Source organism: Salvelinus namaycush, chromosome 26 (genome assembly GCF_016432855.1).
Source record: "Salvelinus namaycush isolate Seneca chromosome 26, SaNama_1.0, whole genome shotgun sequence".
Lineage (NCBI taxonomy): Eukaryota > Metazoa > Chordata > Actinopteri > Salmoniformes > Salmonidae > Salvelinus > Salvelinus namaycush.
The window spans coordinates 16,556,447-16,584,328 of NC_052332.1; the positions used below are offsets into that span (position 1 = coordinate 16,556,447).

At 43.6% G+C, this 27,882-nt stretch overlaps 1 protein-coding gene across 1 annotated transcript in view; it reads right to left on the minus strand.

The window, feature by feature from the left end:
- The window catches only part of LOC120021514 (dynamin-1-like), a 68,182-nt gene extending 41,493 nt beyond the window's left edge, over window positions 1-26,689 (minus strand). Inside the window, exons 1-7 of the mRNA XM_038965302.1 lie at window positions 26,529-26,689; window positions 11,154-11,227; window positions 3,795-3,944; window positions 3,046-3,249; window positions 2,652-2,750; window positions 1,368-1,528; window positions 836-978 (exon numbers count right to left, since the gene is read on the minus strand). Coding sequence (XP_038821230.1) covers window positions 836-978; window positions 1,368-1,528; window positions 2,652-2,750; window positions 3,046-3,249; window positions 3,795-3,944; window positions 11,154-11,227; window positions 26,529-26,689 — 992 coding nt within the window. The remainder of the gene's footprint in view (window positions 1-835; window positions 979-1,367; window positions 1,529-2,651; window positions 2,751-3,045; window positions 3,250-3,794; window positions 3,945-11,153; window positions 11,228-26,528) is intronic.
- Window positions 26,690-27,882: the final 1,193 nt, after the last annotated feature.

Consider the following 27,882-nt stretch of genomic DNA (forward strand, 5'->3'; position numbering starts at 1 on the left):
GAGAACTGCTGCACCATCCTGGAGAGTAAAGGATACAGGGATAAGAGTCTACTGAGAACTGCTGCACCATCCTGGAGAGTAAAGGATACAGGGATAAGAGTCTACTGAGAACTGCTGCACCATCCTGGAGAGTAAAGGATACAGGGATAAGAGTCTACTGAGAACTGCTGCACCATCCTGGAGAGTAAAGGATACAGGGATAAGAGTCTACTGAGAACTGCTGCACCATCCTGGAGAGTAAAGGATACAGGGATAAGAGTCTACTGAGAACTGCTGCACCATCCTGGAGAGTAAAGGATACAGGGATAAGAGTCTACTGAGAACTGCTGCACCATCCTGGAGAGTAAAGGATACAGGGATAAGGGAGTTAGACGTGTGTGTCAAATCAAATTTTATTTGTCACATGAGCCGAATACAACAGGTGTAGCATTTCACCTTACTGTGAAATGCTTACTTGCAAGCCCTTAACCAACAATGCAGTTCAAGAAATATAGTTAAGAAAATATTTACTAAATAAAGTAAAAAATCAAAGCATATCAAAAAGTAACACAAGAAAATGACATCAACAAAAAAATGACAACAACAACGAGGCTATATACAGGTCAGTCGGCAATGTAAATAGTCTGGGTAGCCATTTGATGAATTGTTCAGTAGTCTTATGGCTTGGGGGTAAAAGCTGTTTAGAAGCCTCTTGGACCTAGACTTGGCGCTCCGGTACCGCTTGGCGTCTGGTAGCAGAGAGAACAGTCTATGACTTGGGTGACTGGAGTCTTTTTTTGTGTGTCTGTGTGTGTGTGCGTGCATGCCATCATGCGTACTTGTGTGTTCTACTTACTGCAGCAGGGCCTTGGTCTTGCGGGAGGGGTCGTCAGGTCTGAAGTTCTTGTACTCCTCCACCTCCTTCTCTATAGACAGCAGCTGGCTCTGCAGCTTGGCCCGCAGCCCTGGCAGAGTGTCCCGGATGTGATTGGTCAGTTGCTGCAGAGGGCAAGGTCCTCAGTGTGGGTTATGACATGCGACGGAAGAGATTACAGTGATCTAGCATACCAGCCTACTACCGTTCTACTCCCTTATCTCTAGTGGATATTATAAACTGGTCGAAAGCATCAAAATGTGTCATGTGGATGGCTCATCTGGTAGAAGACTTCTCTGAAGGCTATAAAAATTAACTGAAAACATACATATTGTGACCGCTAAAATAATATTCCTACTATGCACTTTGGTGATGATTGAGGGATTTGTGTCCCCTCCATACACATACACATACACACACACACACACACACAAAGGAGGACTTACCTGGTTGAGTGTTTTCTGTAGGTAGGGGACTAACCTGGTTGAGTGTTTTCTGTAGGTAGGGGACTAACCTGGTTGAGTGTTTTCTGTAGGTAGGGAGTGCCCATGCGTTCAGCCAGGTGTCTGTATCCAGGATGGGTCAGGAAGAACTTCCTCTCTGCAGCCATAGCCGCTGTGATGTCCTTCTTCCCATCTATGTCCTTCTGACTCCTGTTCACCACACCAATGTAACCTGGGACAGAAAGAGAGGTCAGCTGATACTGGACACATCAGGATGCAAAGATAGGCACAATGTTGTTTTGTGGAGAGAAAAAAAGAAAGAACAGTTTGTTAGGGTAATTATTATTCTTGTTTGTGTGGGTGAGATTTATTTTCTTGTTTGTTTGCCTCTCTGGGTTTATCACACTGGGTAGTGGGCCGAATGAGGAGGGGAGTTCTGGGGGAGGTATGAAGGGTAATCTGGGGGTCCTTGAAGTTACCCACATCCCTATTGTGGGATGGTTATTTGTAACAGCTGTCGATTGTACTACATGCCTACCTACATATCCTGCTATGACTGAAAACAAATAAAGAATGGCAGCCACATGGGCAAGAGGGATCACATATCCCCATCTAGTTAAGTTTTCTCATGCATTTCTCTGTTAAGCAGTATGTCTTGCTCTATAACCTTTTGGACTGAACGCCAATAGCCTTGTAAATATGCTAGTGGTTTAACATGAGGCCTTCCAACACGGGAGAGTGACAGAAGCAGAGAAGGTAGAGACAAAGGACATGGAAAACGTTCAGAAGCACATGCCTGGGTTCTAACCAAGCGCCAGTGGAAAAACGACACATCAGCGGATTGCATTAGGGTTTCCCACAAATATATTTTATTGCAAAGAAAATAGCAGATGTTTTTTCCAGATGTGTCACTGAAATCAAGACATTGTTTTTGTCCGCCTTTCTCTCTCTCCCTCTCTTTTTCTTTTCTTCACTCTCCTCCTCTCTCTCTCTCTCTCTCTCTCTCTCTCTCTCTCTCCCTCTCTGTCTCTCTCTCCCTCTCGCTCTCTCCCTCTCTCTCTCTCTCTTTCCATCACCCTCCTCCTGTCTAACTCTCTCTAGGCTGCTGCAGTGAGCAATACAACTAGATAACCACTAGAGGGAAGCACTGAGACAGTGTGTGTGTGTGAGACAGTGTGTGTGTGTGTGTGTGTGTGTGTGTGTGTGTGTGTGTGTGTGTGTGTGTGTGTGTGTGTGTGTGTGTGTGTGTATGTGTGTGTGTGTGTGTGTGTGTGTGTGTGTGTGTGTGTGTGTGTGTGTGTGTGTGTGTGTGTGTGTGTGTGTGTGTGTGTGTGTGTGTGTGTGAGTAGTCTCACCTCTTCGCAGTGGGAGCAGCTTATTTTCCAGAATTTCTCTGGCGTCAGTCCCCTCATCCATCAGATCCAGCTTGGTGATCACACCAATGGTTCGCTGACCTGGTCACACACACACACACACACACACACACACACACACACACACACACACACACACACACACACACACACACACACACACACACACACACACACACACACACACACACACACACACACACACACACACACACACACACTACATTAACAAAGTCCAGATCTGAGCTGTAGGTAGGTTCAATTGCATCCTTGTCTAACTGTTCTGTCACAACTTGATGTTGAATGATACTGAGAGCACAGATGAAAGCAGAAGGCCTACAGTTCCTTCCTTTAACCTCTTGTTAACCTCACCCACCCTGTGGGTCCACTTCTTTGGCAATCTTCAGGGCATCCGAGTTGGCCAGGTCAGAGTTGGCCGGAGAAACAGCCAGCAGCAGACAGTTGTCCTTGGTCACAAACTGATACAACATGTCTCTGATCTGCTGCTCAATGTCCACAGGCTGGTCCCCTACTGGGACCTTGGTCATCCCTGGCAAGTCCACCAGAGTCAGATTCAGGACTAGGGGAGAGAGGGGAGAGAGAAGGGGAGAGAGGGGTAAAGGGAGAGAGGGGAGAGAGGGGTAAAGGGAGAGAGGGGAGAGAGGGGAGGACAGAGAGGAGAGAGATGTGAAAGGCAGAGGGGATAGAAGGGGAGGGTAGAGGGGAAAGGGGAAGAGAGTGTGGAGAGGGGAGAGGGGGGAGAGAGGAGAGGGTAGAGAGGTGGAGACAGAGAGAGATTTGTAAATATGATATCAGATCCGATGAATGATACTAACCTTGAAAATAAAATAATATATAATATAATTAATAGTACCTGATTGAGACTCACTATACAACAACCAACTTTGGGCCCTGGCTATACTGTACAATCAAACTTGGTTGCCAGTTTTGACCAATAGGGAATAGGGAAACTTGATTCACCAAATTCTGTGTATAGAATTAAGATACTTGTATTCCACTTTATAAAGTTAAACTACTCTTTCCTACAATCAAAGTATTATGAGTGTCGCCATGGTAGTTCTGCCAAGTTGCCCATGTGCCAAGATGCAGGATCTGTGTCCTCACCATGTGGGGAGTAGACCCTGAGATTTATTGGCACAGGTGAGATTCCCTTATTCTGCCCAGTGATGCGATCCGTCTCCGCCTCGATCTCCCCACGAACCTCATCGAAGTCTGTGAACTTCTTCCCCTTACAGTGAAGGAACTCAGCATATTCTGCAGAAGGAGAGGGGGACAGAGAAGAGGAGAGGAAAGGAAAGGAGGAGTGAGGATAACAAAATCATTCAAGAACAATGACAAAAACAGGACACCATTTTTGGCAGTTTGAATGGAAATGAGGACAGTCGTTCTGTCATATCTTGACTTTTCATCACTCACAGTTTGAATGGAAATGAGGACAGTCGTTCTGTCATATCTTGACTTTTCATCACTCACAGTTTGAAAGATAATGTAGCAACACTAGATGGCACTATTGATGAAACTGTGAGACGGACACAGACCTTGTAATGATCCTAAAATAATTAGAAGCCCATTTTGTCCAATTGGTAATACAGGATATGAATAAGGCCTTATATGTAAACACCGCTGCTAACAGGATCTCAGGTAACCATGTTTGGTCTTGACAGTTGATGAGATTGGTGTTTTGTTTATTTATTTTGCAAAGGGATTATTTTGAATCTACCTCTCCAATGACTTTGGGTAGGCTATACATTACTTGAGCATTAAGGACTGAACCAGGTTTTCCTCTAGGACAGTTTGGTCTTCATGAACCTTAAAATATATATTGAAATGTTGTAATATACAGTAAATGCAATACAGCTGCAAACTGGGTTTCAAAAAACGAATAAAGCAACACCTCACAGCACAACGCCTCTCCCCCATGTGACCAAATGTTTGTGTGTATGTACGGACATGTATGTGCAATTGATAGATGCACACACACACACTCTAACACACACACTACACAAGTGTATGTAAGGACATGTACAGTGCATTCGGAAAGTATTCAGACCACTTGACTTTTTCCACATTTTGTTACATTACAGCCTTATTAAAAAATGTATTAAATATTGTTTTTTCCTCATCAATCTACACACAATACCCCATAATGACAAAGCGAAAACAGGTTTTTTGAAATGTTTGCAAATACTTATTCTTATACTTATACAGGTGCTTCTACACCTGCATTGCTTGCTGTTTGGGTTTTAGGCTGGGTTTCTGTACAGCACTTTGTGACATCAGCTGATGTAGGAAGGGCTTTATAAATAAATTTGATTGAATTTGATTGATTTACTTATTTACATAAGTATTCAGACCCTTTGCTATGAGACTCGAAATTGAGATCAGGTGCATTCTGTTTCCATTGATCATCCTTGAGATGTTTCTACAACTTGATTGGAGTCCACCTGTGGTACATTCAATTGATTGGACATGATTTGGAAAGGGACACACCTGTCTATATAAGGTCCCACAGTTGACAGTGTATGTCAGAGAAAAAACCAAGCCATGGTCGAAGGAATTGTCTGTAAAGATCTGAGACAGGATTGTGTCGAGGCACAGATCTGGGGAAGGATACCAAAAAATGTCTGCAGCATTGAAGGTCCCCAAGAACACAGTGGCCTCCATCATAGACTCTTCCTAGAAGGGCTTTGGTCAGGGAGGTAACCAAGAACCCGATGGTCAATCTGACAGAGCTGCAGAGTTCCTCTGAGGAGATGGGAGATACTTCCAGAAGGACAACAATCTCTGCAGCACTCCCACCAATCAGGCCTTTATGATAGAGTGGCAAGACGGAAGCCACTCCTCAGCAAAAGGCACATGACAGCCCGCTTGGAGTTTGCCAAAAGGCACCTAAAGACTCTCAGACCATGAGAAACAAGATTCTCTGGTCTGATGAAACCAAGGCAAAACTCTTTGGCAAAGTACAGAGAAGTCCTTGATGAAAACCTGCTCCAGAGCGCTCAGGAACTCAGACTGGGACGAAGGTTCACCTTCCAAAAGGACAACGACTCTAAGCACATAGCCAAGACAACGCAGGAGTGGCTTCGGGACATGTCTCTGAATGTCCTTGAGTGGCCCAGCCAGAGCTGGACTTAAACCCGATCTAACATCTCTGGAGAGACCTGAAAATAACTTTGCAGCAACGCTCCCCATCCAATCTGACAGAGCTTGAGAAGATCTGCAGAGACGAATGGGAGAAACTCCCCAAATACAGGTGTGCCAAACTTGTAGCGTCATACCCAAGAAGAGTTGAGGCTGTAATCGCTGCCAAAGGTGCTTCAACAAAGTACTGAATATAGGATCTGAATACTTATGTAAACGTGATATTTCAATTTTTTATTTTGACAAAATTTGCTAAAATTTTGATAAACCTGTTTTTGCTTTATTGTGTGTAGATTGATGAGAAAAAAATAACAATTTTATAAATTTTAGAATAAGGCTGTAATGTAACAAAATGTGGAAAAAGTCAAGAGGTCTGAATTCTTTCTGAATGCACTGTATGTATAATTCATAGATGCACACACTACACACACCCACACATCATTATTATTTATTTATTTAGCTTTTTTATTGTGTACATTTGTGTCTTTCATTTGATTTTAATGTTTTTAATTTGTTTAAATTGTAAAGTATTTTTACCAGTAAAGTTTCTTTCCTTATGTGTCAGACCCCAGTAAGACTCGCTGTCACCATTGCTGGCTTTCTAGGCAGAGTTGCAAAGAAAAGCCATATCTCAGACTGGCCAACAAAAATAAAAGATTAAGATGGGCAAAAGAACACAGACACTGGACAGAGGATCTCTGCCTAGAAGGCCAGCATCCCGGAGTTGCCTCTTCCCTGTTGACGTTGAGACTGGTGTTTTGCGGTTACTATTTAATGAAGCTGCTAGTTTCTCAAACTAGACACGGTAATGTACTTGTCCTCTTGCTCAGTTGTGCACCTGGGACTCCAACTCCTCTTTCTATTCTGCTTAGAGCCAGTTTGCACTGTTCTGTGAAGGGAGTAGTACACAGCGCTGTATGAGATCTTCAGTTTCTTGGCAATTTCTCACATGGAATAGCCTTCATTTCTCAGAACAAGAATAGACTGATGAGTTTCAGAAGAAAGGCTTTGTTTCTGGCCATTTTGAGCCTGTAATCGAACCCGCAAATGCTGATGCTCCAGATCCTCAACTAGTCTAAAGAAGGCCAGTTTTATTGCTTCTTTAATCAGGACAACAGTTTTCAGCTGTTCTAACATAATTGCAAAAGGGTTTTCTAATGATCAATTAGCCGTTTAAAATTATACATTTGGATTAGCTAACACAACGTGCCATTGGAACACAGGAGGGATGGTTGCTGATAATGGGCCTCCGTACACTTATGTCGATATTCCATAAAAAATCTGCAATTTCCAGCTACAATAGTCATTTACAACATTAACAATGTCTACACTGTATTTCTGATCAATTTGATGCTATTTTAATTGCTTTTCTTTCAAAAACAAGGACATTTCTAAGTGAACCCAATCTTTTGAACGGTAGTGTATATATATATATATATAATATTTTGCATTGTGCCTGTTATTGAAAGCCTACTCTGCCTTATGAAGTTACCATAACAACACTACCAAGCCACTGTCATGAAATCAAATCAAAGTTTATTTGTCACATGCGCCGAATACAACAGGTGTAGACCTTACAGTGAAATGCTTACTTACAGGCTCTAACCAATAGGGCAAAAAAAGGTATTAGGTGAACAATAGGTAAGTAAAGAAATAAAACAACAGTAAAAAGACAGGCTATATACAGTAGCAAGGCTATATACAGTAGCGAGGCTACATACAGACACTAGTTAGTCAGGCTGATTGAGGTAGTATGTACATGTAGATATGGTTAAAGTGACTATGCATATATGATGAACAGAGAGTAGCAGTAGCGTACAAGAGGGGTTGGCGAGTGGCGGGTGGCGGGACACAATGCAGATAGCCCGGTTAGCCAATATGCAGGAGCACTGGTTGGTCGGCCCAATTGAGGTAGTATGTACATGAATGTATAGTTAAAGTGACTATGCATATATGATAAACAGAAAGTAGCAGCAGCGTAAAAGAGGGGGTGGGGGGCACACAATGCAAATAGTCCGGGTAGCCATTTGATTACCTGTTCAGGAGTCTTATGGCTTGGGGGTAAAAACTGTTGAGAAGCCTTTTTGTCCTAGACTTGGCACTCCGATACCGCTTGCCATGCGGTAGTAGAGAGAACAGTCTATGACTGTGGTGGCTGGGGTCTTTGACAATTTTTAGGGCCTTCCTCTGACACCGCCTGGTGTAGAGGTCCTGGATGGCAGGCAGCCTGGACCTCAGGAGCACTGGTGTGGTGCTGCCACAGCACTCCTTCACATTTTTACATTTGAGAATAGACGGGGCTGGTAAAACTATTCCTTGAAAATTTATTTGGATAAATTCCAAATAAATGATTTTTAATTACCACAAAAAATTCCATGAAAAACAATAGAATGACAAACCAAATAAATATGTATGGCGGCCTAGAGTTATTCATACCCCTTGACTTATTCCACATTTTGTTGTGTTACAGCCTGAATTCAAAATTGATTTAAAAATAATAATTAAATACAACATAATGACAAAGTGAAAATATGATTTTTGAAATTTTAGCAAATTTATAGAAAATTAAATACAGAGATAATTATGCACACCCCTGAGTCAATACATGTTAGAATCAACTTTGTCAGCAATTACAGCTGTGATTCTTTCTGGGTAAGTCTCTAAGAGCCAGGCACACTTGGATTGTACAATATTTGCACATGATTCTTTTTAAATTCTATAAGCTCTGTCAAGTTGGTTGTTGATCATTGCTAGACAGCCATCTTCTCGTCTTGCTATAGAATTTCAAGCTGATTTAAGTCAAAACTGTAACTAGGCCACTCAGGAACATTCAATGTCGTCTTGGTAAGCAACTACATTGTATATTTGGCCTTGGGTTTTAGGTTATTGTCCTGCTGAAAGGTGAATTTGTGTCCCAGTGTTTGGAAAGCAGACCGAACCAGGGTTTCTAGGATTTTATCTTTGCTTAGCTCTATTCTGTTTATTTTTATCCCAGAAAACTCCCCATTCCTTGTCAATGAAAAGCATACTCATAACATGATGCAGCCACCACCAAAATATAAAGAATGGTACTAAGTGATGTGTTTTGTTGGATTTTCACCAAACATTACACTTTGTATTCACATCAAAAAATGTATATCTTTGCCACATTTTTGTCAGTATTACTTTAGTGCCTTATTGCAAACAGGATGTGTTTCGGAATATTTCTATTCTGTACAGGCTTCCTTCTTTTCACTCTGTCATTTAGGTTAGTATTGTGGAATAACTACAACTACAATCCATCCCCAGTTTTCTCCTATCACAGCCATTAAACTCTGTAACTGTTTTAAAGTCACCATTGGCCTCGTGGTGAAATCCCTGAGCGGTTTCCTTCGTCTATGACAACTGAGTTAGGAAGGACACCTGTATCTTTGTAGTGACTGGGTGTTTTGATACACCCACCAAAGTGTAATTAATAACGTCACCATGTTCAAAGGGATATTCAATCTCAGTTTTTTTTATTTTGACCCATCTACCAATAGGTGCCCTTCTTTGCGAGGCATTGGAAAACCTCCCTGGTCTTTGTGGTTGAATCTGTGTTTGAAATGATCTGCTCGACTAAGGGACCATAAAGATAATTGTATGTGTTGGGTACAGAGGTGAGGTAGTCATTCAAAAATCATGTTAAACACTATTATTACACACAGAGTGAGTCCATACAACGTATTATGTGACTTGTTATGCAAATTTTTACTCCTGAACTTATTTAGGCTTGCCATAACAAAGGGGTTGAATACTTATTGACTCAAGACATTTCAGCTTCTAATTTTTTATAAATTTGTAAAAATGTCTAGAAACATTTTTCCACGTAGACATTATGGGGTATTGTGTGTAGGCCAGTGACACCAAATCTCAATTTAATCCATTTTAAATTCAGGCAGTCGCACAACAACATTTAGAAAAATTCAAGGGGTGTGAATACTTTCTGAAGGCACTGTAGGTAAATGGTGGTTTCTTCCCTGTCTTCTCTCTGGCGGTGGCGAGAATGATGAAGAACTATACAGGTTACGTGTGCACAGTGGAGGCCCGTCGGAGGCTTGACCACTTTGGCCAGTCAGAAAATTGAAAAAAATACAAATTCACCGTGTGTCTGCATTAATGTTCATAAAACTCCTCTCTACTCTAACACAGTGGAACCCAGAATATATGTGACCACTTGGTTACAGCGACACTATTCTCCCAAAGACACCCAAACCAGAGTGGCCACTGCAAAGCCCAAAGAGCCTGACCCTCTGGATGTTGCTGTAGCCCTGTTTGGGATATTTAGCCTACATTGGCTATTGGTTGAGACGCAGGGCCCGTTCTAGCCTGGTATGACAGGGTGGGCAATTGGAAATGTGAATTGGGCAAAGTTGGAGGTAATAATGCATTTAGGTTATAGGTTATTGAGCTACATGAATACACCACACCAAAAGCTTGAGTATATGGCTGTTTTATAACAAATGCACAGAGCTGTCCTTCACCTTTCCTTCAGCACCACAAGTTGGTTCAACTTCTTTAACATCATTGCACGATCCTGGTGCTGTCCTTTCAGCACCACGAAGGACGCTCTAATTGCTTGAAATGGCATGTCATCAAGATCTGTTGCCTACGACTAATAGTCAAACTCATCACATAATATTATTACTACTACAAATAGAAGATTATCACTTTTCACAATGGCGCTCGTTTAGTAAAGTTAGAAGCTGAATCAATGTCTTGCAAGATCACATAATGATTCATCTGCATTTTCCATAACATAGTAGTCCTACGACACTACTGGTACACCAACAACACCTCATCTGGAATGAGATTTTAGGATGGTTCGCTGAAGCTGAATAGTAAAAAAATGCACCAAATACCAACAGAACCACTAGGCAGGACATACGCTTTGAATGAAACAAAACACAAGAAAGGCTAATAGTGGTTTAACACCATCTGCTCTAATACTCTCACAAAACAGCCATTCAAGAATATATAAATGCATATTACCATGAAACTGATTGAGATCAATCAAATGATTGGCATGGAGATGCAGTTTGGACGTTTCACCGGTAAAACGTGAATAATTATCATTCACAATTGAGAGTGATGATGGCAGACGATGCAATTGGAGGATGCATTTTATGCATATTCAATAATGATAGGCTATTCATTTGGCTATATCTTACGGTACAAACTTTGACTGAGAAAATTATGATGTCATATACAAAAACAATCGCTATCCCTCACCTAAAACAAAATGCACTACACCACTGCTCTGGAGAGGAGGCAGGTGGAAGGGAGGGATGGGGAAGAGTTTACCTGTGGGACAGTTGATCAGCTGGAGGACCAAGGGACGGCGGGTGACGATGCCAGAGCCACGGGGAAGAAAATCTCTGTAACACATGGGAGAGAGAAGTGAGAAAAGAAACGGAAACACCTGGACCCATATTCATTAAGCATCTCAGAGAAGGAGTGCTGATCATGTCAAATACATTTTTACCTCATAGAAAGTGGGACTGCGAGACATATTGAAGCTGAAAATGAACAGACTGTCACTGCAGTTTCTGTAAATGACTGTTGCCTTAAAGTCTGTGCTGCTTTTCAGGAAACACTTTCTATTCCACCTGGCAGTCTTTGTCTGGGATGCGATACAATTAGCTCTTTCTGAGAGTAGCCCACTTAAGAGCCTGTGTGAGGTCTGAGCATGCAGGGACTGATAAGCACTGGGCCAGAAGAGAGAGAGATAGAGAGAGCGGAGAGAGAGATAGAGAGAGAGAGAGAGAGAGAGAGAGAGAGAGAGAGAGAGAGAGAGAGAGAGAGAGAGAGAGAGAGAGAGAGAGAGAGAGAGCGGAGAGAGAGAGAGAGAGAGCGGAGAGAGAGAGAGAGAGAGAGAGAGAGAGAGAGAGAGAGAGAGAGAGAGAGAGAGAGAGAGAGAGAGAGAGAGAGATGAGAGACGGAGAAAGAGAAAGGGTTGGAGGAAGAGAGAGAAACAGAAGATTGCAGAGAGGGAGAAAATTATTGAGAGGGTGAGGAAGGTAGAGAGCAGAGTAAATAATAGAAAAAACAGAGAGAGAGAGAGAGGGTGCAGAGAGGATGAGAGCGAGCAAGAGAAAGGGAGAGAGAGAAAGAAGGCGCAGGGAGAGAGAGAGCTGTACTGTAGCTCTAGCACAACTGAGGAGCACTCTCTTTCCTCAGCTCCATTGTCAGGTGGCAATGAATGGAATCAGTGCCTTGCCAGTCAGGCCTGGGCCTTTAATGGATAAATCACTGGATAATCAGCACCATAATTGCAGGCTTTGTTCAAACAAGGGGCAGCTAAAGTTATTAGCCTGAGAGCCCACCCGTATCATGTGACAGTGGTGCTTCTGCAAGCCGAGAACAGGACTCTACATTCTGCACGGTGTTTGCTGAAGAGCAACACTAATCTCATAGACAAAATCTTATTGGGACAAATATCCCCCATAAAACGATTAATTCTCCATGAATTCTCCATTAATTCTCCATGGCATGGAGTGGTAAGAGAGAAGAAACGTTTCCTCTTTTTTTTTCTTCTGTAGTCTATTTCTGTCCTCCATGACACACTCAATGTAAGCTCTTTAAAAAAGACTGAAAGGCTCTCAGAAGACATTCTCCACACACTAGCATTGTAGACTCTATAGAATCCCTCTGAAGCTTTTATCAATGTTTTCAACTGTTTCGTCTTTCTTTTAATTTGCAGCTCTGGCTCAGAAAAAGAGAGAGAGAGCAAGAGAGAGATATGTGTCTCTTCAACTACCTCAGGAAAAGAGAGAGAGAGGGAGAGCGAGAGAGAGAAAGAGCGAGAGAGAGAGTGAGAGAGAGAGCAAGAGAGAGATATGAGTGTCTTCACCTGCCTCCAGCTATCTGTGAGACTGGTAACATGCAGATGTTATGGTACACAACATGGTCCTAAAGTGGCTGTGTGTGTGTGTGTGTGTGTGTGTGTGTGTGTGTGTGTGTGTGTGTGTGTGTGTGTGTGTGTGTGTGTGTGTGTGTGTGTGTGTGTGTGTGTGTGTGTGTGTGTGTGTGTGTGTGTGTGTGTGTGTGTGAGAACACACTATGTGTGTTTTCTTCTGAAGAATTCTGCCGACACTGCCGTAACAGCAGTAGCAGCCATGGTGACATTGTTTGTATATATGCTGTTACATAGCCTGCTGACCTGACACTAGTCGTAGCTAATTCACTTCCACCTGCGGTTCAACAACCGGGGTCTAGAAGGGACATGCACCCAGATAGAATCTCATAGGGTCCTGTAAACCAAGAGCGTGTAGGCTACTACTGTGCTTTTCGCTGCACCAGCAATACCATCTGCTAAATATGTGTATGTGACCAATAACATTTGATTTGATTTGAATAGTAGTAGTGCCTGATCGCTTCATTGCATCACCACCATAGATATTCACTTTACGGTGCTTGCGGGTCAATAGCGACCATGGCTGAATATTCACCGACGATTATATTAGTTAAGTATGCTCAGTGGGTTACTGAATGGACAGCAGTTTATGAGAATATATTCAGTTATGAATTATGATTGGCCAACTAAGAATAGTAGCCCGGCTAGCCAGATAATGTGACTACAATTGTGGATATTACTATAACCAGAGGCACAGTGCTAGCAGTTAGTGAAGACCCATTTGACTGGCGAGGAAGAGATTATGCTAATTGAACTGCAGTCTCGCAACAAATGATTCTATAAGTGTTTATGAACAAATATGTTCCAGCCATTCTCCAAGGCAAACACGCACAAACTTGTGCGCACACATAAACACACGTATGCACGCATGTACACACACACACAAGCATGCACACTTATAAACACACATGTGTACACATAAACACACACATGCCTAACACACACACACATCTAACCTACGTCATTACAATAATTGAATGATATTATCCATTTCAGATCACTATCTGAACATAGAAAAACATAGAAAGCATTGGCAGCACAGTCTCGTCTACAACAGCTCCATTTCCTACTGTGTCAAATCAATTTCCTGTCTACGGTCTCTCTCTGGTTGGGGTGTAAACCTGGCTTTCTCTGCACCTTCCTCTCCTCTAGTAACATCGTGTAGGGGACAGATGGCCCAAACTGCAGGTCCCCTCCTCTCCCCCTTCTCCACTCCGCCTTCCCCAAAAACACCACCATTTGGATTATCCAGATGGGCGGAGCCGGCACCAACCAACCAGACCCTGTCACACACACCACACCAATCCATCTTCATCCCAAACGCTGCTTTGGCTGGGGGGATGGCTCAAGGCAAGGCATGGTTCCTGGGGTATCCACCCCACACACGCGCACACGTGCACACATTCATACATATGCTACATACTTGCTGAATGGGCTCAGTCACACAAATGAGCAAACACGGATGGACGCACACATGCACAAACCATCATGTAGCAATGCTGACAAGCATTCACCACATCAATAGCCTGTTATATGTGATTGCAGGGGAAAACAGAGTGAAGGAGTAGGTGAACAACGTGCCTGACCCCAGCCTGCCCCTCTCCTCCACCCCAGCCTGCCCCTCTCCTCCACCCCAGCCTGCCCCTCTCCTCCACCCCAGCCTGCCCCTCTCCTCCACCCCAGCCTGCCCCTCTCCTCCACCCCAGCCTGCCCCTCTCCTCCACCTCAGCCTGTCTTTCTCCTCCACCCCAGCCTGCCCCTCTCCTCCACCCCAGCCTGCCCCTCTCCTCCACCCCAGCCTGCCCCTCTCCTCCACCCCAGCCTGCCCCTCTCCTCCACCTCAGCCTGTCCTTCTCCTCCACCCCAGCCTGTCCCTCTCCTCCACCCCAGCCTGTCCCTCTCCTCCACCCCAGCCTGTTCCTCTCCTCCACCCCAGCCTGTCCCTCTCCTCCACCCCAGCCTGTCCCTCTCCTCCACCCCAGCCTGTCCCTCTCCTCCACCCCAGCCTGTCCCTCTCCTCCACCCCAGCCTGCCCCTCTCCTCCACCCCAGCCTGCCCCTCTCCTCCACCCCAGCCTGCCCCTCTCCTCCACCCCAGCCTGTCCCTCTCCTCCACCCCAGCCTGTCCTTCTCCTCCACCCCAGCCTGCCCCTCTCCTCCACCCCAGCCTGCCCCTCTCCTCCACCCCAGCCTGCCCCTCTCCTCCACCCCAGCCTGCCCCTCTCCTCCACCCCAGCCTGCCCCTCTCCTCCACCCCAGCCTGCACCTCTCCTCCACCCCAGCCTGTCCCTCTCCTCCACCCCAGCCTGCCCCTCTCCTCCACCTCAGCCTGTCCTTCTCCTCCACCCCAGCCTGCCCCTCTCCTCCACCCCAACCTGCCCCTCTCCTCCACCCCAGCCTGCCCCTCTCCTCCACCCCAGCCTGCCCCTCCCCTCCACCCCAGCCTGCCCCTCTCCTCCACCCCAGCCTGCCCCTCTCCTCCACCCCAGCCTGTCCTTCTCCTCCACCCCAGCCTGTCCTTCTCCTCCACCCCAGCCTGCATCTCCTCCACCTCAGCCTGCACCTCTCCTCCACCCCAGCCTGCCCCTCTCCTCCACCCCAGCCTGCACCTCTCCTCCACCCCAGCCTGCACCTCTCCTCCACCCCAGCCTGTACCTCTCCTCCACCCCAGCCTGCCCCTCCCCTCCACCCCAGCCTGCCCCTCTCCTCCACCCCAGCCTGTATCTCTCCTCCACCCCAGCCTGCACCTCTCCTCCACCCCAGCCTGCACCTCTCCTCCACCCCCACCTTCTCGGTCACGTGTGGGCAGCTGTGATTATGGACAGTCCACCCATCTACCATCCGTCTAATCCCACTGGGAGACTCAACCCCTCCCCCTGTCTGGTGATAGCATACAAACGCATCAGCCAGCGGCTATCCACTGCCAAAGCAAGATCGACTATGAAGGCACTGAGGAGACAAACATATCCACCCATAAGGAAACGGTATAAACAAACAGATATTCAATATTATATTGTGTCTCTGCTGTGTATAAATACACACGTACACACACTTGTACACACAAACACACACGGTCAATAGACCTGTCCAGCACTGACATCCTGCCAGGCATCTGCAGCAGAGCATCATTGACTCACACACATTTACTGCACACACACACACACACACACACACACACACACACACACACACACACACACACACACACACACACACACACACACACACACACACACACACACACACACACTCCAAAGCATGCCTACATGCACGTGAATATACTGTGCCTTGCTTAGTGGAAACCCTGAGAGGGTGTTGTCATTGTCTGACATTCAGCTTCTTAGACAGAGGCGTTGTGAGGATGGTCCTGGTGGGACTTGAACCAACAACCTTAGTGTTGCTACCACCATGCTCCAACACACTTAGCCAGCTGAGTGAAAATGATGATAGTGCCATGCAGTGCTTTAAACTACAACACCAGTGGATCTCCTGCCAGGTATGATAATGTATTTGGCCTGGTCTAATAAATAAATAAAACATGTATTTGTCACATTCTTGGTAAACAACAGGTGTAGACTAACATTGAAATGCTTACTTACAGGCCCTTATCCAACAATGCATCATTTCACTCTTCAGATGTAAATGTACAGACTACAGGCTGTAATCTAATCATGATCAATGGTGTGCAGCAATTACAGTCACGCTATGAATACGATAACCAGAAAAGGCTATTTCACTATCCCCCAGGCCACAGCCTTAGTGGCTGAGATTGCTTGTTGTGTCGCCATGTACACCTCCAGATTACAGTCATTGTAGTGAAAGGGCCAATCAAATGGCTCGTTCTTGGCCGATGGCGTGCGCCCAGATTAAAGTAAGGGCGGGAGCCAATGAGAGTGCTGGTTGTTGGTGAGCTGTGTGTAGACTCACAGATTAAATGTAATCCCTTTGAGCAGTGTAAAGGCAGCAAACCCAGCTCCACTCTCTCTCTCTCTTTCTTTCCTCTCACTCTTTCTTTAGTCTCTATCCCCCCATCTTCCACTTTCTTGGTTATTTTACCCTCTCTTGCCAGAATCATTTCATAAGCAACAAATAATGATACAACTGCTTCTATCAGTTATCCTAAAAACTATGTTATGTGTCTATGTTATGTGTTTCTATGTTGGGTTCAATGTGTTGCCTGATATGGTTCTCAATTAGGGGCAGGTGTTTGACGTTTCCTCTGATTGAGAACCATATTAAGGTAGGCTGTTCTCACTGTTTGTTTGTGGGTGATTGTCTTCCGTGTCAGTGTTTGTTACCACACGGGACTGTTTCGTTTGTCTAGTCTGTTCCTGTTCGTGCGTTCTTCGTTTATATGTAAGTTCTCATGTTCAGGTCGGTCTACGTCGTTTTTTGTTTTGTAATTTCTCAAGTGTATTTCGTGTTCGTCTTGTCTAAATAAATTCATCATGTCTTCACAACACGCTGCGTTTTGGTCCGATCCCTACACCTCCTCTTCAGAAGAAGAGGAGGAAAACAGCCGTTACAATACTGTCCTTCTTATGTTGGGGATACAGATAATCCCTTGCATTTTGCATTCTTCATATTATGTCATATACTGTAATTCCACCCTGCAATAATAGTCTCTCCAATTGGACCAGTAGAGATTCATTTTTTTGCCTTGTCAGCAAATGAGAGGAAGCCTACGCAGCAGAAGATACCATTTTACATATTCTAGTCTAAATGCTGCAAGCACCAGCACTCTAATAAAGGTCTGTTCTCAAATTGGGTTCTCCAGAAGAGAACAGTGCAATCCACTCTGCAGTAAGCACTTCTTTGACCTAGAACAGCTGCATCAGTAGAAATTAGTGGTGATCTGAGAAATAGATATTCATATCTTTCGATTAATAATTTATTTGGAAATCTGATGACGAGGCTCATATTTCTAGAGCAATACTTCCCCTTATTTCCATTATTCAGTCATTTATTATCTGGTGATTATAAAAGACAAAGGCTAGAGATCACTTGCTCAGTCATGCTCATCTTAACCTAACCTTAAAAGACTTACAAGTTTTGTTGCAAGGTCTTGAATCCCCTAGGTGACAGAGGTCGAACTGATAGTCTATGGCAGTATTCCCTGACTGAGTTGTTATTGTGGGTCTGCTGTACAGATGTAGGATCTTAATTTGATCGCCCTGTTAAAAGAGAACTTTAAAACTTGTGTGAGGTTCAAAAAAGCTTCTGAAGTTTGTCATTTCCACTTTTACATTTCAGACTTGAAATCCCTACAAAAATGGCCATTAATTATAATCCACATAATAATGTACATTTCCTGTTGCTGTAGGATTATTTTCCTGCTGTAGCAAACTGGCTCAAATTAAAAACCCTGCATCTGTATTGTGGTATTCCTCTGAAGAGCTCTCCTAGGTCCTGAAAGCAGCCTCAGAGGAAAGTACAGGCTCTGTAAACCAAACAGCCAGCAACCAACCCGTGTTCATCTGATAAGGACATATAAAATAACAGGGACAAATTCAACTAATCATTGCAATAGCAACTGTCGGAGGCATCGCACCATGATGTTTGTAACTGGTGTCTGTTCCCACCTGTATCTTAGGTTTCAATAGGATTCTTTATATAGGTAGACTATTACCACCAATGGATATAATCATCCAGTAATAGTGGTGGTGGTACTCCCCTATACACTGGTCTGTGATCAGATTTCTCCACCTGTCCTGTTTCTAATTATTAAGGCTAGAAAAGGAAACATGGGCCTGGATCAGTGCCCTAATTGCGACTTCCACCTCCACCCTGTGTATGGGCCACATGTCCCCCAGCTGGCTGTCTCTGTGCCAGGGTCTGTGGGCTAGTGTAGGTCCCTGCCCAGTCAAGGTCTAGTGTTGCTGTGCTAATTAAACATGGGAGGAGATGGAGAGCGAGTGAGAGAGCGAGAGAGAGAGGGGCAGGGGGGTAGAGAAGAGGAGGGGAGGAGGAAGGACAGAGAGATTTCCGACACCTCTCATCTTCTACCCTGATATCAGCCAATGGCTGTAAACAACAAAGGTTCCGGCATGCCAATCAGAGCCCAACAGTAGATGATTGACGGATATGGGGCCCGGTCGCTTCCAGGAAATACACTGGGAGGCCATTTTGTGTCTCACATCAAATGTATTATATTATAGTGTATTACCCTGTTAACCCTGTTATTTTATATGTCCTTATCAGATGAACACGGGTTGGTTGCTGGCTGTTACATTTAAAAATATATACATATATATATCATTATTATTTATTTATTTTTAAATAATTGGGGGGGGGGGGGGGGGGGGTAGAACTTGATGCTCCGGTACCGGTTGCAGTCTATAACTTGGGTGGCTGGAGTCTTTGACAAATTTTCAGGCCATCTTCTGACACCGCCTGGTATAGAGGTCCTGGACGGCAGAGAGCTCAGCCCCAGTGATGTACTGGGTCATACGCAATACCCTTTGTAGTGCCTTACGATCGGATGCCAAGCAGTTGCCATACCAAGCAGTGATGTAACCAGTCAAGATGCTCTCAATGGTGCAGCTGTAGAACTTTTTGAGGATCTAAGGGCCCATGCTAAAGTTTTTTTCCCTGAGGGGGAAGAGGCATTGTCATGCCCTCTTGATGACTGTGTTGGTGTGTTTGGAGCATGATAGGTCCTTAGTGATGTGGACACCGAGGAACTTGAAGCTCTCAACCCACTCCAGTACAGCCCCGTAAACATGGATGGGGACGTGCTTGGCCCTCCGTTTCCTGTAGTCCACTATCAGCTCTTTTGTCTTGTTGACATTGAGGGAGAGGTTGTGGGCCTCCTCTCTATAGGCTGTCTCATCGTGGTCGGTGATCAGGCCTACCACGTTGTGCCGTCAGCAAACTAAATGATGGTGTTGGAGTCGTGGGCTGCCACGCAGTTGTGGGTGAACAGGAAGTACAGGAGGGGACTAAGCACGCACCCCTGAGGGGCCCCTGTGTTGAGGGTCAGTGTGGCTGATGTGGTGATCAGTCACAAGCATCATTCTGGACTCCAGACATCGTGGTGGTCGGATCCAGTACCTGGTGGACTGGGAGGGGTACGGTCCAGAGGAGCGGTGTTGGGTTCTGGTGGATGACATTCTAGATCCCAACATCATCCGAGATTTCCACATTCACCGTCCGGACCGGCCCGCTCCTTGCATAGCAGATAGGGTAGTGTTTGTAATGTTACCTCATCAGCATAACAGGTATTTATAGGGTAGTGTCATAATGTTACCTCATCGGCATAGCAGGTATTTATAGGGTAGTGTCATAATGTTACCTCATCAGCATAACAGGTATTTATAGGGTAGTGTTTATAATGTTACCTCATCGGCATAACAGGTATTTATAGGGTAGTGTCATAATATTACCTCATCAGCATAGCAGGTATTTATAGGGTAGTGTTTATAATGTTACCTCATCAGCATAGCAGGTATTTATAGGGTAGTGTTTATAATGTTACCTCATCAGCATAGCAGGTATTTATAGGGTAGTGTTTATAATGTTACCTCATCAGCATAGCAGGTATTTATAGGGTAGTGTTTATAATGTTACCTCATCAGCATAGCAGGTATTTATAGGGTAGTGTTTATAATGTTACCTCATCAGCATAGCAGGTATTTATAGGGTAGTGTTTATAATGTTACCTCATCGGCATAGCAGGTATTTATAGGGTAGTGTCATAATGTTACCTCATCAGTATAACAGGTATTTATAGGGTAGTGTCATAATGTTACCTCATCGGCATAACAGGTATTTATAAGGTAGTGTCATAATGTTACCTCATCGGCATAGCAGGTATTTATAGGGTAGTGTCATAATGTTACCTCATCAGCATAACAGGTATTTATAGGGTAGTGCCATAATGTTACCTCATAGCGTCACGTCTCTCCTCCTTTACTATTAGCAAGCGTGTGGAATGTCATTCACCTATTCACTTCAGCACACTAAGGCAATTCCAACACGCTTGCTGATGAACCTATGGGCTCACTCGTGCAATAATACGTTTCCTTTCTTTCAACCAATGGACATAAATCTAGGGGAGTATTTACAGTGCCTTGAGAAAGTATTCACACCCCTTGACTTTTTCCACATTTTGTTGTTACAAAGTGGGATTAAAATAGAGTTGTCTTTTTTGTCAAGCCATAAGACTCCTGAACAGGTAATCAAATGGCTACCCGGACTATTTGCATTGTGTGCCCCCCCCCCCCAACCCCTCTTTTACGCTGCTGCTACTCTCTGTTTATCATATATGCATAGTCACTTTAACTATACATTCATGTACATACTACCTCAATTGGCCCAACCAACCAGTGCCCCCATACATTGGCTAACCGGGCTATCTGCATTGTGTCCCGCCACCCACCACCCGCCAACCCCTCTTTTATGCTACTGCTACTCTCTGTTTATCATATATGCATAGTCACTTTAACCATATCTACATGTACTTACTACCTCAATCAGCCCGACTAACCGGTGCCTGTATGTAGCCTCACTACTGTATATAGCCTCGCTACTGTATATAGCCTCACTACTGTATATAGCCTCGCTACTGTATATAGCCTCACTACTGTTATTTTTCACTGTCTTTTTTACTGTTGTTTTTATTTCTTTACTTACCTATTGTTCACCTAATACCTTTTTTGCATTGTTGGTAAGTAAGCATTTCACTGTAAGGTCTACACCTGATGTATTCGGCGCACATGACAAATAAACTTTGATTTGAATTGATCTACTCAAAATACTACGTAATGTCAAAGTGGAAGAGAAATTCAAACATTTGTAAAAGAAAAGATGTGAAAAATAAAGCACTAATATACAGTATCTTGAGTATTCAACCCCCTGAGTCAATACATGTTAGAATCACCTTTGGCAATGATTACAACTGTGAGTCTTTCTGGGTAAGCCTATAAGAGCTTTCCACATCTGGATTGGGAAGAATTTGCCCATTCTTTTAAAAATGATTCTCTGTCAAATTGGTTGTTGATCATTAGTAGAAAACCATTTTCAGGTCTTGCCATAGATTTCCAAGCAGATTTAAGTCAAAACTGTAACTCGGCCACTTCACAGACTTCTTGGTAAGTAACTCCAACGTAGATTTGGCCTTGTGTTTTTGTCACGCCTTGGTCTGTTTCACCTGTCCCTGTGATTGTCTCCACCCCCTCCAGGTGTCGCTTATTTTCCCCAGTGTATTTATCCCTGTGTTTCCTGTCTCTCTGTGCAAGTTAGTCTTGTATGTTTTCCAAGTCAACCAGCGGTTTTCCTGTTCTCCTGCTTTTTGCATTCTCCTTTTTCTAGTCCTCCCAGTTTTGACCCTTGCCTGTTTCTGGACTTTGTACCCGCCTGCCTGACCATTCTGCCTGCCTTGACCACGAGCCTGTCTGCCACTCTGTACCTCCTGGACTCTGATCTGGTTTTGACCTTTTTGCCTGTCCACAACCATTCTCTTGCCTACTCTTTATGGATTAATAAACATTGTTAGACTCCAACCATCTGCCTCCTGTGTCAGCATCTGGGTCTCGCCTTGTGTCATGATAGTTTTAGGTTATTGTCCCGCTGAAAGGTGAATTAACCTCCCAGTGTCTGGTCGAAAGCAGACTGAACCAGGTTTTCCTCTAGGATTTTCCCTGTGCTTAGCTCAATTCCGTTTCTTTTTTATCCTGAAACTCCCCAGTCCTTAATGATTACAAGCATACTCATAACATGATGCAGCCACCACTATGCTTGAAAATATGTGGAGTAGTACTCAGTAATGCGTTGTATTTGATTTGCCCCAAACATAAGGGAAACACTTTCTATTCAGGACAAAACGTGAATTGCTTTGCCACAGGTGTTATAACAACTGTTTGATGAATCGTGTCATTTTACATCTACCTGCAAGTCATCACATCGAGGAAATACTTTGAGGAATGACGAATTCTAAATAGCAAATGTGCCTCTACAGTATATCTCAATGCAATATGAAACTCAGAATTGGGATCAGCAAAATGCTAAGATTGTTGTCATGGCTGTGTAAAGTCAGTTACCAACTCTCATCACTGTTTACATCCTATATCATGTAATTATTGTTATTTTGTACCTCTTATGACAGATGTTAAGTAAAGCGTTTACACACTTTCATAAGACTCTGTGGCCTGAGACACTGCGTCTCCCTCTCACTCTCTCTCTCTCTCTTTCTCTCTCTATCCATCTCTCTGCATTTACACACTTTCATGATAACTGTGGCCTGAGTCTCGCTATTTCGCTTTCTCTCTTTGCTTTAATCTCTCAGTGTTTCTACAGTTCCCTGTGAAGCCAATGATGTCACCATGGGGTCAAGGGAGTGAGTGGACTGACAAAACATGGTCAGATGGTCTCCTAGTTCTTTAGGAAACCCCAGTGCCAACAGAATGGTCCTCTGTCCACACGTCCAGACAGGAGGTGTCTCTGTCTGCATCCACACTATGAGCCACCTCCATTCTACACGCTGACAGATTCTATTAAAAGTCAAAAGGATAAACAGCAAGCAGCTTAATGAAGGCCAACAGATTAGAGTAGGGCCAAGGTAGAAAGAGAGAATTCAATTATTGTGAGAGGGAGAGTAGGATTGACAGTGAGAGAGTGTGTAAACACATGTGCATTGTGTATGCACAGTATGTATGTATGTATGTATGTATGTATGTATGTATGTATGTATGTATGTATGTATGTATGTATGTATGTATGTATGTATGTATGTATGTATGTATGTATGTATGTATGTACCGTTCAAAAGTTTGGGGTCACTTAGAAATGTCCTTGTTTTTGAACGAAAAGCAAATTTTTTGTCCATTAAAATAAAATAATATAGATCACAAATACAGTGTAGACATTAATGTTGTAAATGACTATTGTAGCTGGAAACGGCTGATTTTTAATGGAATATCTACATAGGCGTACAGAGGCCCATTATCAGCAAACATCACTCCTGTGTTCCAATGGCACGTTGTGTTAGCTAATCCAAGTTTATCATTTTAAAAGGCTAATTGATCATTAGAAAACCCTTTTGCAATTATGTTAGCACAGCTGAAAACTGTTGTTCTGATTTTAAAGAAGCAATAAAAATGGTCTTCTTTAGACTAGTTGAGTATCTGGAGCATCAACATTTGTGGGTTCGATTACAGGCTCAAAATGGCTAGAAACAAAGAACTTTCTTCTGAAACTCGTCAGTCTATTCTTGTTCTGAGAAATTAAGGCTATTTCATGCGAGAAATTACCAAGAAAATGAAGATCACGTAAAACGCTGTCCTCAACTGGTAGCTTCATTAAATAGTACCCGCAAAACACCAGTCTCAACGTCAACAGTGAAGAGGCAACTCCGGGATGCTGGCCTTCTAGGCAGAGTTGCAAAGAAAAAGACATATCTCAGACTGGCCAATAAAATTAAAAGATTAAGATGGGCAAAAGAACACAGACACTGGACAGAGGAACTCTGCATCTGGACTTGTGAGGCGTCTGTTTCTCAAACTGACACTCTAATGTACTTGTCCTCTTGCTCAGTTGTGCACCGGGGCCTCCCACTCCTCTTTCTATTCTGGTTAGAGCCAGTTGCAACTGTTCTGTGAAGGGAGTAGTACACAGCGTTGTACGAGATCTTCAGTTTCTTGGCAATTTCTCGCAATTTCTCGCATGGAATAGCCTTCATTTCTCAGAACAAGAATAGACTGACGAGTTTCAGAAGAAATTCCTTTGTTTCTGGCCATTTTGAGCCTGTATTCGAACCCACGAATTCTGACGCTCCAGATCCTCAACTAGTCTAAAGAAGGTCAGTTTTATTGCTTCTTTAATCAGAACAACAGTTTTCAGCTGTGCTAACATAATTGCAAAAGGGTTTTCTAATGATAATTTAGCCTTTTAAAATCATAAACTTGGATTAGCTAACACAACATGCCATGGGAACACAGGAGTGATGGTTGCTGATAATAGGCCTCTGTTCGCCTATGTAGATATTCCATAAAAAAATCAGCCGTTTCCAGCTACAATAGTCATTTACAACATTAACAATGTCTACACTGTATTTCTGATCAATTTGATCTTATTTTAATGAACAAAAAATGTGCTTTTCTTTCAAAAACAAGGACATTTCTAAGTGACCCCAAATTTTTGAACGGTAGTGTATGTATGGGTGTATGTGTGTACGTGTGAGTAAACACAACAAGTTCAGTGTGTGTGTGTGTGTGTGTGTGTGTGTGTGTGTGTGTGTGTGTGTGTGTGTGTGTGTGTGTGTGTGTGTGTGTGTGTGTGTGTGTGTGTGTGTGTGTGTGTGTGTGTGTGTGTGTGTGTGTGGTGCGTGAGTAAACAGAAAACAGCAGGAAGGGGGTGCGGCAGTAGTGTGTGATTAGGAAGACCCGGGTGACGTCAGTGCAGCTGGTCAGGGAGAGTAGACTGCATGATGGTACATTCTGCTAGTCAGCAGGCAATTCATTGCGTCGAGACTGCAGTATGCATCTTCATAGGCACTTACAGTATAAACCTGTCAGGATGACAATACTGCTGAGAACACATATAATTAATATTGACCAGGACATCCAACTGTTCCCGTTGACATTACAAAGAAATGTGTAGGCTGTGTGATTTTGTATACTAAAGCAAAGCATTGTATTGCAAAATTTGCAACAGCCAAGGGAGGCCTGACAATCAGTCCAGTCACCTATCGTATCGCCCGGTTCTGAGCGGGTGCAGCAGCCTAGCTAAGCACTAACAGATGGATGGGGAGCCGACATCGAAGGGCTCAAAGCGACTCTCCCTTCCTTCTCCTCTCCATGTATTTTCGCAAGGTCATACTGCAGCATAGCGGGGTTGTGTCCCCGGAGAAATGTGGTTTATCCATCATCAACACCGTGACAGTCGTGATAGGGACTATGACATAATTAATGTTATGTATTCATTCATATCTCACATTAGGTGTACCCTAATCCGTAAATGACTGAAGGTCAGATACACATAATATCTATCCTCTGTGGTCTGTGTTTAGTTTATGAATTACAAAATGGCAACCCTGTCTGAGAAACAACCCCACATTAGGCTTTCTTGTTGGAATTGTATGTTTACAAGGTGCCTACAAAATATTGGGCAGTGGCCTTCAATGCGCTATGCGACCTGAGCGTAAAGTGGAAGAGCTCACGAGAGGATGGGGGGAAATGCATACCGTATTCAACCCCATTAAACCGGTACATTATGATGTCTTTAATCATAAGAACTGGAAACCTCCGATATGCAATTTGTAATATCAAAGGAAAGGCAAAATGTTGGGGCATTATTTTCTATCTACTGTAAAGTTGTACTATGACAAATATTAGAATAGCACCACAGAGGAAATACATAATTGGCCAATAATGATTACAATTATTATTGTTTAAGCTTAAATACAATAGTTTTATAATAGGGAGCACTAACAACAAAATCCAACGTCCATTTTGGTTTGGTATTATATTCTGCCAATGCATATAATGCAGCAATTAGCACATGAAAGGTTTTATGTAACCAAATAAGCTGTTTACGTTTATTATGCGTGAAGAGGAGGAACTGGTGATTCAAGGCAGCAATTTCAGCAACTCATCTTAATTTAATACATTCGATATAATTGTGAGGTTATCCAATGGATCTCAATGGCTGTAAATCAAGGGATGGGGGTTGGGGCTGGGTCTAGATAGGTGTGTAAGAACGATTGCAGCCTAGGTGGCTTTGATCATGGAGGGATGCATTTGCATACAGAAACACAAAACCACTTACTTCCCAACGAAGTTCTCCAACACCGAGCTTTTCCCTGCACTCTGCCCGCCGACCACAGCGATTTGAGGCAGATCCAACTGGGAATTTTGACCGATGGCCGAGAAGGCATCTTGCATTTTATTCACAAGAGGAATAAGGTCTTCCATCCCCCGGTTCCCCATGATTGCAAGGGAGTCGGTCGCTCCTTCTTAGTAGAAACAAATGAGGGAAAGCGTTCTCCCTCGGAACCGAGCGCTTGTCCCCCCTTTATCACCCTTCCGTTATGAGGGTGTTTCAACGTTTGGAATCCGACTTCTTTATAAATGTTGCTTGCACCCTCATTGATTACGCTTTCCCGGTGTCCCCTCTACACAGAACGCTTCTCCTCTTCTCACTCTCCTCTACAGCTATATTCAACTCTCTACCACGCAGCACCGAGGGATGATCTCTTCTCAGAATACGCTAGGGGATCCTTGCACTGACGCGCATGCACCACTCAGCGGCGATCTACATCGACAGACTTGCGCCCTAGGCTTTGTGTGCTCTCTCTTACCGCTATGCTGTAAGAAATAGAAAATACAGGCTATGTAAACATTGTACTTATAAATAGGCTATATTGATACATATTGATACTTTGCTACATCATAGATTAATTATGCTATGCCCATGCTGATTATGTTTGGTGGGCTTTGCGTGGATGGCAGTGTTGATCTGTCCATGGTGCTGAAATTGTTAAACGACGTCATCTGTTCCTCAGCCTCCTAGGGGAAAGAGGGCGACATACGCTACAGACAGTCACAGTGCGCACACCGAGGAATAATGAGAGGTGCGCATCCCTGTAAAATACCGGGAGCAGGTGCACAGTGTCACCTCCGTTTTACCAGCAAGAATAAGCAATACCTACCAGGAATAAGTGACCTCGGCGATATTCCTTCAAAATAAAAGTCCCACAATAAAGACTTGTCAAAAAATTGTCAGAATTCGTTTAAAAAATGTTGGAAATATTAGCAGACTTTGAATTTTGGGAAAGGAAATAGTCAATAGCCGTAAAAGCACAAATAATATTATAGCACTGACAATATTGTTAACAGCAATAAGAGTAATGATTAAGCCCTACTAGATAGTAATTATGGTAACAACAGTAGGCCTAATTTAAATCACAAAACATTATTTATAATGCTACTATTATTAATAATAATATCTTATAATAATCCACTTTAGAAAACACGTTTATATTCCATTGTTATGTCCCATTGTTCTGTCATTCAGATGTATTCAATATTTGCATATTAAATAGATTCGTTTTATTTACAAAAATACATTTGCCACAATGGGTGCCACAAAGGAGCACTTTCTCAGGTTAAAATAAAACTGA